We start from the raw sequence: 16,172 nt of genomic DNA, 5'->3' as shown, positions 1-16,172 counted from the left end.
AATAATTTTTAAAGTTGTATAATTTTTAAAAATATATTTTTAAAAAATCAACGAGTTGTAATAATTTTTAAAAATATTTTTTAAAAAATCCACGACTTGTAGTAATTTTTAAAAGTATTTTTTAAAAAAATCCACGGGTTTTAACAATTTTTAAAAAATCCACCAGCTGTAATAATTTTTAAAAATATTTTTTAAAAAATCCACTAGTTGTAATAATTTAATTTTTTTTAAATCCACGAGTGGTCATAGGTCCATAGAAAATATTTTTTAAAAAATCCACGAGTTGTAATAATTTTTTAAAAAATACACGAGTTGTCATAGTTCCATAGAAAATATATTAAAAAAATCCACGAGTGGTAATAATTTTTAAAATCCACGAGTGGTAATAATTTTTAAAATCCACGAGTGGTAATAATTTTTAAAATCCAGGAGTGGTAATAATTTTTAAAATCCACGAGTGGTAATAATTTTTAAAATCCACGAGTGGTAATAATTTTTAAAATCCACGAGTGGTAATAATTTTTAAAATCCACGAGTGGTAATAATTTTTAAAATCCACGAGTGGTAATAATTTTTAAAATCCACGAGTGGTAATAATTTTCAAAATCCACGAGTGGTAATAATTTTTAAAAATCCACGAGTTGTGATGGATCTTGAGAAAATATTTTTTAAAAAACCCAAGAGTTGTGATAGGTCTTGAAAAATATTTTTTTAAAAATCCACGGGTTGTTATAGTTCTTGAAAAATATTAAAAAAAAAATCCAAGAGTTGTGCTAGGTCTTGAAAAAATATTTTTAAAAAATCCACGAGTTGTCATAAGTTTTGAAAACTTATTTTTTTAAAAAAATCACGAGTTGTAATAATTTATAAAAATTCACGAGTTATAAGTTATAACAGGTCTTGAAAAAATATTTTTTTAAAAAATCCACGAGTTGTAATAATTTTTAAAAAATCCACAAGTTGTAATAATTTTTAAAAATATTTTTTAAAAAATCCACGAGTTGTAATAATTTTTAGAAATACTTTTTATAAAATCTAGGAGCTGTAATAATTTTTAAAAATATTTTTTAAAAAATCTAGGAATTGTAATAATTTTTAAAAATATTTTTTAAAAAATCCACGCCCTTAGAAAATATTTTTTAAAATCCACGAGTGGTAATAATTTTTAAAATCCACGAGTGGTAATAATTTTTAAAATCCACGAGTGGTAATAATTTTTAAAAATCCACGAGTTGTAACAATTTTTAAAAATTCCACGAGCTGTGATAGGTCTTGAGAAAATATTTTTAAAAAATCCACAACTAGTGATAGATCTTGAGAAAATATTTTTTAAAAAATTCACGAGTTGTGAAAAATGTAAGAAAACAGTTTTTTTAATCGAGAAAATATTAAAAAAAAAAATTAAATATTTTTATTTATTTATTGTTTTTTGTTTTTTTTATATTTCCATTTTTTTGTAGCATATTCTCTGCTTGATGCACCTACTTTGCTTTATTTTCCCCATTTTTATCTCCTCTCTAAAATAAAAATAAATAAAAATATATTTCAGTGTATTTTTCTCAGTGTAGTTTTTTTTAAACAACTAAACCTAAGACTTAAAAAAAGTGCTATCAACTAAAACTAACGCTTATAGAACTTTGAAATATCACAAAAAAATAATTTTTGGACATCAGTTTTGAAAAATAATAAATTTTCATTTTTTTTGTATTTTGTTCCAAAAAATGTTTTTTTTTCCAAAATTTCATCCATCCCCAAAAAAAAAATTTGTCTTCATTTTTTCTAACTTAAAAAAATGTTTTCCTTACTATTTTTATGGCTTTATTTGTTTGACAACCAACCATCCCCCCACCACCCTCCTTCCAAATGCCCCAAATATGAATGGAAAATTGCAACCACAACAATTTTTGAAATCAAAACCAAAACAAAAAAAACAATTGCGAAAAAAAAACCACAAAATTTTTGACAACAACTACAACAACTAGCACCAGAACGTTCCCTGAGTAACGCATCGCTAGAAGATGTTTTAGCCTCCCTTTTAGGACTAACCCCACATCCACAACAACAACAACACCACCACCTTCAGCAACAACTGCAACAGCAGCAACAACAGCCACAACAGATTATTGGAGGCAATCACCAGCCACCAGGTTCATCCTCATTAGCCAGTGACGCATTTGCTAGGTCCAGCACAGGTATGCACCTGTAAGTTTTTGTTCCACAACAAAAAAATGCAAAAAAGAAAATATGAAACGTGTTTTCAAAACCAAAAAAAAAAATCTTAACAACAGAAAGCCAAAAAATATTGTTAAATGTTTTTTCATACAAAAAAAAGAAGTTGTTTTTTATACGGAAACCAAAAAAAAGAGAACATGAGTGGGAACAAAAAAAAATATTTTTTATACATAAACACAAAATATATATTGTTAATATATATTTATTTATATACATATATATCATCATTACATACAAAAAATTAGTAGTCAATGATAACTCTCACAAGGTGACATTTTTTTAAAATTGCAAAAAATATGGCAACTCTGTAAAAAGAAATTTTCATATTCTCTCTCCCCCATTGTGAGAGTTTTCATTGGAAATTTAATTTTTTTTTTCAAAATTTCTTTAATTAAATCAATCGTATTACATTTTGTTGCTACATATCCCTTGTGTTATGTATATGTCCTTGTTTTTTTTATTATTGTATTTGGAAAATGTCTATAAATAATTGTAAAATATTTAATCCTTTTATTTATGCATATATATCCCATAATATGGCTTATGAATTATATTTATAGTAAATTAAAAAAATAGTACAAATTTAGTAACAATCGGATAAAATTAGAAAGTACTTCGGTACGTATAACTACTGACGTGAAGCATACGCCACCCTGTCTTCCAAATAAAAAAATGTGTTAGGCATGGGGAAAATATTTTTTAAAAAATTCACGAGATTTGAGAGGTTCTGCCAAATATTTTAAAAAAATCCACGGAAAAAAGTATATTTTATAAAAAAATCAAGAGCACGATAGGTGTTGAAATTAAAATTCTTAAAAAATTCTCGGCTGGTGATCGGTGCTGAAAAAATATTAAAAAAATTAAATTAAATATCTAAAAATCGAAATAAAAATCTAAAAATCAAATAATTAAAAAAAAACAATTTTTAACAAAATATTAAAAATAACATCACGAGTTGTAATAGGTCCTGGATAATATTTTTAAAAAATCTACGAACGATGATAGGTTTTTAAAAAATTAAATAATAAAAAATGGAAAATATTTAAAAAAACACGAGCTCTGATATGTCCTGGACAATGTTATTTAAAGAATCCACGATCTGTAATAGGTCTTGAAAATATTTTTTTAAAAAATCCACGAGATGTGGCAGGTATTGAAAATATTTAACAAAAAAACACGAATAGTAGTAGAGATAGCTCTTGAGAAAATTTTTCTAACAAATCCACAAAATGTGATAAGTCTTGTGAATATATTTTTTTTAAATTACCCGACCTGCGATAGGTCTGAAAATATTTTGTAAAAAAGAGGAAAGATATGATAGGGTTTGAGAAAATATTCTTACAAATCTACGAGTTTTAATAGGTCCTGCGAAATATTTTTTTTCAATTAACCGACCTGCTACAGGTCTGGAAAATTTTTTTATAAAAAATCTACGCCATGCGATAGATCCTGGAAAATATTAAAAAAATCCACGAGCTGTGAAATTTTTTGTAAAAATATGATAGGTCTTGAAAAAATATTTCTTAAAATTCCACAAATTGTGATTGTTCCTGAAAAACATTTTTAATAAACGCAATATAGGTCCTGGAAAATATTTAAAAAAATAGATTCTAGAAAATATTAAAAAAAAAATCACAATCTGTGAAAGATTCTGAAAAATATTTTTTTTAAAAATCGACAAGTTATAAAATTTTTTATAAAAAATGTACAACATGCGATGGGTTTTGGTTAATATTTTTTCACGACCTCCGATAGGTCATGATTTTTTTTTTTTTTTTTTTTTTGTAAAAAATCTACTACCTTCATACGTCCTGGTAAATATTTAAAAAAATATCTACGAGCTTTGATAGGTCCTGGCAAAAATTTTTTTAAAACTACTAGCTGTGATAGGTCCTACAAAATATTTTTTTAAATTCCGCAAGAAATATCTTTTTTTTATTTTTTTTAAATTCCACGATATTCTATAGGTCTTAGAAATTATTTTGCAATAAAATCTATCACCTACGATAGGTCCTGGAAATATTTCAAAAACATCCACATTAGGTCCTGTGAAAACTTATTTTATTTTTATTTTTTGGTCCTGGAAAATATTTCATCAAAATTTCCCAAATTTTATTGGTCCTGGAAAATATTAAAAAAAGACGAAAAACGGTCATAAATCTTGTAAAGTATTTTTAAAAATCCACGATCTGTAATAGGTCCTAAAAATATTTTTAAAAATTCCACGAGTTGTGATAGTTCTTGAGAAAATATTTTTAAAAATTCCAAGAGCAATGATTTGTCCAGCGAAATATTTTTTTTTAAATTCCGAGAGCAGTGATGTGTCCAGCGAAATATTTTTTTTTAATTCCACGAGTTGCGAAAAAATATTTTTTTTTAATTCCACGAGTTGCGGTGCTGGAAAAAATATTAAAGAAAAACCCACGAGCTCTGGGTCCTGGATATTCTTAAAAATCCACGAGATGTGATGGGTCATGCGAAAATATTTTTAAAAAATCCAAAAGCGGCAATAAGCTTTAAATTTTGTTTTTAAAAATACCAGATGCTGATCTGCGTTGAAAAAAAATATTTTTTGAAAATTCACAAGCTGTTTAAAAAATATTAAAAATATAACGATTAGTAATGGATGTGAAACAATAAATACATTTAAAAATCCACTACCGGTGATGGGTACTGAAACAATATTTTTGAAAAATCTATAAGTCTAAAATATTTAAATAAAAAATCCACTAGCTGTGACCTATTTCTAAAAAATATATGCACGGACAAAATCCAACAGCGGCGATATTTGTTGTGATATATCAAGTTCTGAAAATATTTTTTTTTTAAATTCTAAAAGCTAACTGGTGTTCGGCGCTGAAAAATATTTAATGAAAAAGAGAATGTAAAAAAAAAAATTAAAAAAATCACAAGTTGTGATAGGTCCTGGAATTTTTTTAAAAAATATATAAATAAATTTAAAACCCCACTACCGGTGATATGTCTTGAAAAAATATTTAAAAAAAATCTAAAATTTTAAAAAAATCTAAGAGAGGCGATAGCCGTTTAAAATATATATACGTATAATAAGTCTTAGAAAATACCTTTTAAAAAGCCAAGAAGTATTGAAAAATATTTTTACAAATCCACAATCCTTGATAGGTCCAAAAAGTATTTTGTAAAATTCCACGAGTTATGATAAGTCCTGGAAAATATATATAAAAAATCCATGACTTGTGATAAGACTTGAGAAAATATTTTTTTTAAAAGCCCACGAGCACTGATAGGTCTTTCGATCTATTTTCAAAAATCTAGAATCTGTTATATCACAATCAGAATTTGTCTACCTTTTCAATATAGGTTTTTGAGAAAATATTATTTATTTAAATATTATCCAGCGATAATAGATATTGAAAAATATTTTTTAGGAACTGACCGAGCGGTGATAGTTCCTGGAAATATTTCCTTGAACATTTCCAAAGAACAATAGTTTACGAAAAATGTTTTTGAAAATTAACGACCTGCAAAAAGTCAAAAAAAAAATATTTTTTTAAATCCACAAGTAGCGATGGATCTTCAGAAAATATTTTTAACAAGTAAAAATCTCGTGGATTTTTTCTACCAAATGCTAGGGAAAGTTACTCATATAAAAATGTCTCTGTAAGTAGTAAATAAGTAAAAAAACAGCTAAGTTCCCCCGAGTCGAACTTCTAATATCCTCCACAATTTGGAAGGAATTTGAAAATTAAAAAAAAAATCCGTCGCAAAATGCCGCTTAAAAGAAAGCCGTTATATCGGAGCTACATGAGACTTGGACCAGCCATGAGCTGTTGTACCGATTCCGAATATCAAATACGAAATTTGAAACCATTCCGGTGAATGATCATTGAATAGAAAAAATGAGTCATTTGAAAACCAGCGATAAAATGTCATCATATGATTTAAAATGCATAATTTTGAAAGAAAAAAGCCGACCATTTTTTGCAAATAAAATTCTGGCAACCCTTATTCGCCAAATCAAAAAATTGTATAAATTATAAAAACGGTTTAAAATGCTTAAATTTTCGAAAAAGGAACAAAGCGACCAAATTTTTTACCACGAATTTTTACCAATAATGGCAACCCTTTTTTAAAAAGTCATAAAAATGCCAAAAAAATAAGTCAAATGAACAAATTAAAAGACCAGCGATTAAATTTTGTAAGGAAAAAAACTAATTTTTTTTTCAAAATTTTTAATTTTTAAAGAAAAAAACACATGTTTTTCATCAACAGAAAATATGAGCATACTATTTTGTTAAAATGTCATAATATTGTTTAAAATTCATAGTTTTGAAAGAAAAAACAACCGACCAATTTTTTCACCAAACAAAGTTCCGACAAAAATGGCAACCATAATTCGGCAAAATCAAAAAATTGCATAAAATTATAAAAATGCTTTATTTTCGAAAAAAACTAACAATTTTTTTTTATACTAAAATGTGTACCAATTATGGCAACACTAGTTCAAGAAGTCATTAAATTGCAAAAAAAGGAGTCATTTGAAATGAAAAAATTTAAAGACCAGCGATTAAAACGTCATAATATGGTTAGAAATTAGTAATTTTGAAAGAAAAAAACCGACCATTTTTTTCACCAAAAAAGTTCCGGCCAAAATGGCAACCCTAATTCGGCAATAAACTGCAAAAAATTATAAAATGATTTTAAGCCATTTTTAAATTTTGCGAAGAATAAACGAGCCGACCAAATTTTTGTTTTACCGATAATGTTTGCCAACAATGGCAACCCTTATTGAAAAAGTCATTAAATTGCAAAACCAAGAGTCGATTGCAATGAAAAAATTAAAAGACCAGCGATAGAAATGTCATAATATGCTTTAAAATGCATAATTTTGAAAAAAAACCGACCAATTTCTTCACCAAAATAGTTTCGGCCAAAATGGCAACCCTAATTCGGCAAAAAATTATAAAATAATTTTAAACCATTTTTAAATTTTGCGAAGAATAAACGAGCCGATCAATTTTTTTACCGATAATGTTTGCCGACAATGGCAACCCTTACTGAAAAAGTCATTAAATTGCAAAAACATAAGTCGATTGCAATGAAAAAATTAAAAGACCAGCGAAAAAAATGTTATCATACGGTTTAAAATGCATAATTTTGAAAGAAAAAAAATCGACCAATTTCTTCACCAAAAAAGTTTCGGCCAAAATGGCAACCCTAATTGACCAAATCAAAAATTGCATATAATTATTGATCAACAAAAAATACGACGATATTGAAAATGGTTTAAAATGATTAATTTTTCGAAGAAAAACAAAACAAACCGACCCCTTTTTTATCGCAAATGTTTAACAAAAACGGCAACCCTTGTTGAAAAATTCACTAAATTGCAAAAATTAGTCATTTGAAATCAAAAAATAATAGAGCAACAATTAAAATGCCATAATATGATTTAGAATGCATAATCTTGAAAGAAAAAAAACCGACCAATTTTTTCACCAATCCGACCCTAATTCGCCAAATATTTTTTTTTTATAAAATTATAAAAAATATTAAAATACTTAATTTTCGAAAAAAAAAATAAAACGACCGTTTTTTACCGAAAATATTTACCTATGATGGCAACCCTTGTCGTTAAATTGCAAAAAAACTGAGTCATTTGCACAATTTTGGACGAAAAAACTGACCAATTCTTTTCAAAAAACTGACCAATTTAATTCGCCAAAACAATACATTTTATAGAATTATTAATTTTTTAACGAAAAAACCGACCAATTTTTTTTTCATCAACAGAAAAAGTTACCAAAGTGGCAACTCTAATTTAAAAAATTCCTACAAATCATAGTTTTTTTAGACAGTCTAAACACTTGTGCATTATTTATATTATATATATCATAATTTATTTTTTTTTTTAAGAAAAAAAACGACCAATTTTTTCATCAATGTTTCCCAATAATGGCATTCCTTATTGAAATAGTCATGAAATTTCAAAAACATGAGTCATTTGCAATGAAAGCATTAAAAGACCAGCGATAAATATGTCATAATATGGCTTAAAATGCATAATTTTGAAAGAAAAAAAAAACCGACCAATTTTTACACCAAAAAAGTTCCGGACAAAATGGCAACCTTTATGCGTCAAATCAAATAATTTCATAAAATCATTAATCAACAGAAAATAACAACGATATACAATACCGAAAATGGATTCAAAAGCTTTTTGAAGAAAAAACAAAGACTAATTTTTTTTTACCAAAAATTACAAAAAAATGCCAGACCGGCGATTAAACTGTCATCTTGTTGTTTAAAATGCATAATTAAAAAAAAAGACAAATTTTTCACGAATAAATTTCCCGCCCCAAATCAAAAAGTTCCATAGAATTATTAATTTTTTAAAGAAAGAAAAACCGACCAAAATTTTTTCTTCAACAGAAATCACGACCAAAGTGGCAACCCTAAAAACTCTTTACAGTTCATGGTTTTCTTAGACAGTCTAATTAATTTTGTATTATTAATATAATAATTTTCGAAGAAAAAACCGACCAAATTTTTTTAGACAGAAAATGTTTCATTCAATTCATTAAATTGTAAAAAAAGAGTAATTTAAAATGAAAAAAAAAAAAAAAAAATTAAAGACCAGCGATTAAAATGTCATAATATGGTTTACAATGCGTAATTTTTTAGAGAATAAAACGACCATTTTTTCACCATTTAGCTTCCGACCGAAATGGCAACACAAATCAAAAAATTCCATAGAATTATCATTTTTTTAAGAAAAAAGAAACCGACCATTTTTTTTTCATCAACAGAAAAAACGACCAACGTGGCAACCCTAATTTAAAAAAGTTTCCTACAATTCATAGTTTTCTTAGACAGTATAAATACTTGTGTATTATTTATGTTATGTATATCATGATTTTTTTAAAGAAAAAAAGAAACGGACAATTTTTTTCATCAAAAAAAATATTCGACCAATGTGGCAGCCCTAAATTAAAAAATTTCGTAAAATTAATAGATTTTTTTAGATAGCTTATTTAGTCAATATTAATATAATAATTTTGGAAGAAAAAAACCGACCAAATTTTTGTACTAAGACAAGCGATATGTCATAATATGGCTTAAAAGAAAAAAAAATCGACCAATTTTTTCACCAACAAAGTTCCGTCCAAAATTAAAACCTTTCTTCGCCAAATCAAAATATTGCATAAAATTAGTAATTTTTCAACGAAAAAAAATCGACCAATTTTTTTCATCTACAGAAAAAAAACGACCAAAGTGGCAACCCTGATTTAAAAAAATCCTACAAATTATAGTTTTCTTAGACAGTCAGTTCTGTATTATTAATATTATGTATATCAGAAATTTTTAAAGAAAAAAAAAGCCGACCAATTTTTTTCATCAACAAAATATTCGATCAAAGTGGCAACCCTAATTTTAAAAATTTCTAAAAAATTAAAAATTAACTCTTCCAAAAAATCAAAAAGAACCAAAAAAAAAACATACACTGAGAAAAACAACTCTCAAGCTTACCAATGTCCCTGTATGTAAATGTCAGCTTGATTTTTTTTTTTTTTGTGTATTTTGAGAAAAAAAATACAATTTTTTGTTGATAAATTTTTTTCTGCATCCATGAGAGTTAGGAATGTGCAAAAAGCATGTTGTGTTAAATGTTGTTTTGAGAGAAAAAAAAAAATAAATTTTTAAAAATTAGAAAACAAAATAAGAAAAAATCCAAAAAATAGCTAAGGAATGCTTGATGTTGTGTAGATGTTGTAATGAATGAAAATTTAATTTTAAATTAGATTTTGTGTCGAATAAAAATTAATTGAATTTTTTTTATTTTGTTTTTCCTCCTCTTTTCCCCTTTTTAAAAAAAATTGAAATTTAGGCGGCGCTACAGTTAATGATCATAAACAATATATGACCCAAAAACTGCAACAACAACAACAAGGTCAGCAACAACAACAACAAGATTCAAACTCCACTTTATTGGATATCTCCAAGGAGGACCAACAACGTTTGCGGCGCCGCAGTGAAGGAGATGCGCCAACGAAGCAGCAAAAGCAACAACAACAGCTGCAGCAACAACAGCAGCAGCAGCAGCATCATCAACACCAACTCGAGCAGAAGTTCCAACATCAGACTCCAAATGCCAATAAGGCATATGCCAGTGATACTATCACCACCCTCACCCACACCCATACGTCGGCGGCTGGGGGAAATGCAGCTGCAGCAGCAGCAAATGGCAGCCTCTCCACGTTCCTGCCACCCCGGCGCGTTTCGCTCGGTGACTCCTCAGAGTCGAATAATCGCAGCGCAGCCACCGCCAACACCGCCTCTGGTGAGCTGCAGGTCAAGTGCCGAAATACGAAGTGCGATCGCACTGCCACGCCCCTCGACGCCAAAAAGTATTACAAGTCATGCCACAATTGTACCTATCTATATTGTTCGCGTGAATGTCGCCGAGCCCATTGGGAGAAGCATCGTAAAGCGTGTCTCCACTCCCGTGTCTCAAATCTGTGCCGCCAAGTGTTAGCCTCCTGCAAGGATGACAGCGATTCGCTGCGCCATTTGAGTCTGTTGGCGCGCAAAGGCTTCCTGTCGCAGGGTCGGGGTGTGGTGCGTATTCTCTTTCGTTCGCCCGAATCGGCTGAGGGTTTCATCAAGAACGGTTTCCAGTGTATGGGTGAGGCCTCGTATGTCCGTTGGCCGGATCTGATGCCGGCCGAAATGGGCCTGGAGCTGTATTCGGAGTTGCTGAAACTCAGCACAGAATATAGGCCCGATTCCAAGATGCTGGTCTATGTGGCGGTATGTGTGGTCTCGGAGGCGCCCAGTGTCGGCCAGGCTCCGGTGCGCTGGGAACGCCAATTGGTTTCACGTTGTGCCAAATTGAAGCTATGCAAAACAGTGCTCGCCGAACTGGAACACCAACCCATGGGGGTGTTGCAACAGCCCGTAACCATGGTTGCGGTGCCTGAACCCACAACTGAAGTCCTCATCCTAACCTTTAACCCCCAGCTGCGTAACTCCACAGCCCAACGGGAAATGGTCCTTTCCAACATCCTAGACATCCTCTCGAGACGTGGTGTCATTTTGCGTAAACACTACCCGGAAATATTTCAACGTTTCCAATCCTACACCGAGGGTCAGACGGAAAAAATCAATCCGGTCACGTTGCATCCCCGCGATTCGCAGACGGGCCAGAACTTTGTGTGCATTATAATGCCAGTGCAATCGGATACGGAAATCATAAAGCTACCCTCAATGGCAGATGGTGGCAATCGGGTGACGACCATTGATGTCGGCTCACCCACGGCCATTAGCCAATTGGAGGATAATGAAATGTTGACACGTACCAGTATGGCGCCCAATGCAAGTTGATTAAAATCATCACAACGTAGTCATGGTCATAGGAAAACTAGCTCAAATGGTAGTAGTGGTGGTGGCGGCGGACACGCTAATCGCAGTCGTAACTCTTCACCGCAAATGATTTCTTCCATAGCGGGAATAGTTGTGGTGGGTACATCAACGGAGAGCATTAGTTTGGAGAGCACAAGGATGTGAGGTGCAACAGCAGGGATATTTGAGAGGGGGGAAGAAAATGGGGGATTCTCAAGTGCAGGGGGGCAATTACTCCTAGAGTGTCTAAATTAAGCTTAAACTCTTTGCGGAACATCAACAACCTCTATTTCTCACACAAAAACATCAACCATTTAACTCCATCTGTATTTCAGACAACAAGTTCCTCTTTCTCTCTCTCTCTCTCTCACACACAACCACAACTGACTAACGCCATCTACATTTTCTTAGCCTTTTTCACTTTCAATACCTCTAGAAAAAATTAAAAAGGAAGTCTGAACTACACCTTTTATACCCTCAGCCATGTGGCTAGAGATGGTTTATATCATTTGATACGGCCTCATCGAAGTGACGGTTTTAGACCCTAGATCTCTTTGGACCAAATCTGTCTTGTCTGTCTGTCGGTCTGGCTGATGCTGAGGATAGCTATCGAAGGGAGTATCCGATTCCTCCCAAACTTGGTACACTGCAATATTATTATCAAAATTAGTTCAAGTTCGAAGATGGGCCATATCGGCCCACTCCTTCTGGTACCTCCCCCACAAAAGGTTGAAATTTTCCAAAAAAATATTTTACTGCACAGAAAGAGAAAGGATAATCCAATTTGGCTCCAACTTTGCAAATCCTAATATTTGCATCAGTTCTAGGTCAGGTGCGAAAATGGACAATTTTGGTTCACATCTTCTGGTACCTCCCCCACAAGGGGTCAAAATTTTGAATAATTATAAATCTTATAAAATGCGATGTAAGAGTCCGATTGCCTTCAAATTTCACACATCGCAATATTTTTATTAACCCAAGATCTGCTGTGAAGATGGAATGTATAGGACCATTCCTTCTGGTACCTCCCCCACAAAGGGTCAAAATTTTGAATAACCAAACCGAACATAAAATCCGAAATAAGCATCCGATTTTCTTAAAATTTCACACATCTTCCTATTTCTGCCAACACAAGATCTACTGTGAAGATGGAATGTATCGGACCATTCCTTCGGGTACCTTCTCCATAAAGGTCTTAAAATTTTGAATATCCAAGAAGCTCATAAAACGCGAAATTAACATCCGTTTCCATTCAGACTTGGCACATCTCTATATTTCCATCAGCACAAGATCTGTTATAAAGATGGTAGAGATCGGACCATTTTTTCCGGTACCTCCCCCACAAAGGGTCAAAATTTTGAATAACCCAAAACGGGCATATAATTCGAAATAAGCATCCGATTCTCTTCAAATTTCACACATCCGATTATTTCTACTAACACAAGATCTGCTGTGAAGATGGAATATATCGGAGCATTCCTTCTGGTACCTCCCCCACAAAGGGTCAAAATTTTGAATAACCAAAACGAGCACAAAATCCGAAATAAACATTCGTTTCTTTTCAAATTTCACACAACCCATTATTTCTACTAACCCAAGGTCTCCTGTGAAGATGGTAGAGATCGGACCATTCCTTCCGGTACCTCCCCCATAAAGGGACAAAATTTTGAATATCCATGAAGCTCATAGAACGCCAAATTATCATCCGATTACATTCAGATTTCTTACATCTCAATATTTTTATCAACACCAGATCTGTTATAAAGATGGTAGAGATCGGACCACTCCTTTTGATACCGCCCCCACAAATGGTCAACATTTTGAATAACCAAAACGAGCATATAATCCGAAATAAGCATCCGATTCGCTTCAAATTTCACACTTCCTATTATTTTTACTAACCTAAGATCTGGTGTGAATATGGAATATATCGGCGCTCTCCTTCTGGTACCTCCCCCACAAAGGGTCAAAATTTTGAATAACCAAAAACGGGCATATAATTCGAAATAAGCATCCGATTCTCTTCAAATTTCACACATCTTAATATTTTTGTTAACCCAAGATCTGCTGTGAAGATGGAGTATATCGGGGCATTCCTTCTGGTACCTCCCCCACAAGGGGGTCAAAATTTTGAATACCCAAGAAGCTCATAAATCGCGAAATTAACATCCGATTCTCTTCAGACTTGGCACATCTCTATATTTCCATCAGCACAAGATCTGTTATAAAGATGGTAGAGATCGGACCATTCCTTCTGGTACCTTCTCCATAAAGGTCTTAAAATTCTGAATATCCAAGAAGCTCATAAAACGCGAAATTAACATCCGTTTCCATTCAGACTTGGCACATCTCTATATTTCCATCAGCACAAGATCTGTTATAAAGATGGTAGAGATCGGACTATGCCTTCTGGTACCTCCCCCACAAAGGGTCAAAATTTTGAATAATTATAACTCTTATAAAATGCAAAGTAAGAGTCCGATCGGCTTCAAATTTCACACATACCATTATTTCTACTAACACAAGATCTGCTGTGAAGATGGCATATATCGGGGCACTCCTTATGGTACCTCCCCCACAAGGGGGTCAAAATTTTGAATAACCAATAGTGCATAAAATTCGAAATAACCACCCGATTCTCTTCAAATTTCACACATCCCAATATTTCTACAAACACAAGATCTGCTGTGAAGATGGAATCTATCGGGGCATTCCCCCTGGTACCTACCCCACAAGGGGGTCAAAATTTGGAATAACTAAGAAGTTCATAAAACGCGAAATGAACATCCGATTCCATTCAGACTTGTCACATCTTAATATTTCGATCAACACAAGATCCGTTATAAAGATGGTAGAGATCGGACTATGCCTTCTGGTACCTCCCCCACAAAGGGTCAAAATTTTGAATAATTATAACTTATATAAAATGCAAAGTAAGAGTCCGATCGGCTTCAAATTTCACACATACCATTATTTCTACCAACACAAGATCTGCTGTGAAGATGGAAAATATCGGGGCATTCCTTTTGGTACCTCCCCCACAACGTGGTCAAAATTTTGAATAACCAAAACGAGCATAAAATCCAAAATAAGCATCCGATTCCATTCAGACTTGGTACATCTCAATATTTCTATCAACACAAGATCTGTTGTGAAGATGGGGGAGATCGGACCATTCCTTCTGGTACCTCCCCTACAAGGGGGTCAAAATTTTGAATAACCAAAACGAGCACAAAATCCGAAATAAGCAACCGATTGTCTTCAAATTTCACACATCCTGCTATTTCTGCCAACACAAGATCTACTGTGAAGATCGAATGTATCGGACCATTCCTTCTGGTACCTCCCCCACAAAGGGTCGAAATTTTGAATGACCAAATCGAGCATAAAATCCGAAATAAGTAACCGATTGTCTTCAAATTTCACACATCCTTTTATTTCCACTAACACAAGATCTGCTGTGAAGATGGGATATATTGGCGCACTCCTTCTGGTACCTCCCCCATAAAGGTCTTAAAATTTTGAATATCCAAGAAGCTCATAAAACGCGAAATTAACATCCGATTCCATTCAGACTTGGCACATCTCTATATTTCCATCAGCTTAAGATCTGTTATAAAGATGGTAGAGATCGGACCATTTTTTCCGGTACCTCCCCCACAAAGGGTCATAATTTTGAATAACCAAAACGATTATAAAATCCAAAATAAGCATCCGATTCTCTTCAAATTTCACACATCCCATTATTTCTACCAACCTAAGATCTGGTGTAAAGATGGGAAATATCGGTCCACTCCTTCTGGTACCTCCCCCACAAAGGATCAAAATTTTGAATATCCGTGAAGCTCTTACAACGCCAAATTAAGATTTAATTCCATTCAGACTTGGCACATCTCAATATTTTCATCAACACGAGATCTGTTGTGAAGATGGAATATATCAATCCACCCCTTCTGTCAATCAAGACCTTCTCAAACCCACACAGCAATGAGGAAAACTTGTCAGCCAAATAGAGACACAATCGTATGACTTCTACTCCTTCTATCACCCAGTGTAGGAAAATTACAGAGACCTACATTTCATTTATTTTTTATTGGTAAAACTTGAAAAGAGGATAAGCTAGCCAACGGCACACACAGAAACAAACCCTTATAAAAACCACCAATGAGCTCTCTATTTCATTAAGGGACCTTAACTCCCTCTATACGTCATGCTGCGTTTCCAAACAAAGACTTCTAACATCCACACAACAAAGAGAACAAATTTGCCACACACATCCACACAGAGTCTGAATTATTCATTTCACTCTCACACACACTCTCTCTCTCTACCCCCACTCAACTATTCCCACAACTTTACAAAACATCCACTCTCTATCTATATCTCTCTCCCTCTCTCTCCACACACTCTATATCTTATAACTACGCCAACTAACGCCATCTATATTTGAAATCATATTTTCATTTTCCAACAAGGCCTCTTAACATTATAAAGCTTTTTTTTCTTTAAGCCCCGTAGATAAACTAAAGTAGAATTAAATAAAAATAATAAAGCACTAT

At 32.2% G+C, this 16,172-nt stretch overlaps 1 protein-coding gene across 2 annotated transcripts; it reads left to right on the top strand.

Moving 5' to 3' along the window:
• The first annotated feature begins 1,890 nt into the window (after positions 1 to 1,890).
• Positions 1,891 to 11,820, top strand: LOC101901265 (apical junction component 1 homolog). Of its 2 annotated transcripts, none has more exons than XM_059132158.1 (2): positions 1,891 to 2,192; positions 10,100 to 11,820. In XM_059132158.1, the coding sequence occupies exon 2, from the start codon at positions 10,132 to 10,134 to the stop codon at positions 11,593 to 11,595; it is 1,464 nt and encodes a 487-aa protein (XP_058988141.1). In that variant the 5' UTR covers positions 1,891 to 2,192; positions 10,100 to 10,131; the 3' UTR covers positions 11,596 to 11,820. The 2 variants fall into 2 exon arrangements, with proteins under 2 accessions (XP_058988141.1, XP_058988140.1); XM_059132157.1 differs by having other exon boundaries at positions 1,891 to 2,202.
• The last annotated feature ends 4,352 nt before the right edge of the window (positions 11,821 to 16,172 follow it).

The sequence above is a fragment of the Musca domestica genome, unplaced genomic scaffold (assembly GCF_030504385.1).
Source record: "Musca domestica strain aabys unplaced genomic scaffold, Musca_domestica.polishedcontigs.V.1.1 1117, whole genome shotgun sequence".
In the NCBI taxonomy this organism is placed as follows: Eukaryota; Metazoa; Arthropoda; class Insecta; order Diptera; family Muscidae; genus Musca; species Musca domestica.
The sequence above is the reverse complement of the archived record's forward strand: the minus strand, read 5'-3'. Positions and strand labels throughout refer to the sequence as shown.

Bases quoted from the DNA above. Each gene is read 5' to 3' on its own strand.
- LOC101901265 (XM_059132158.1), top strand. From the start codon at position 10,132: ATGACCCAAAAACTGCAACAACAACAACAAGGTCAGCAACAACAACAA.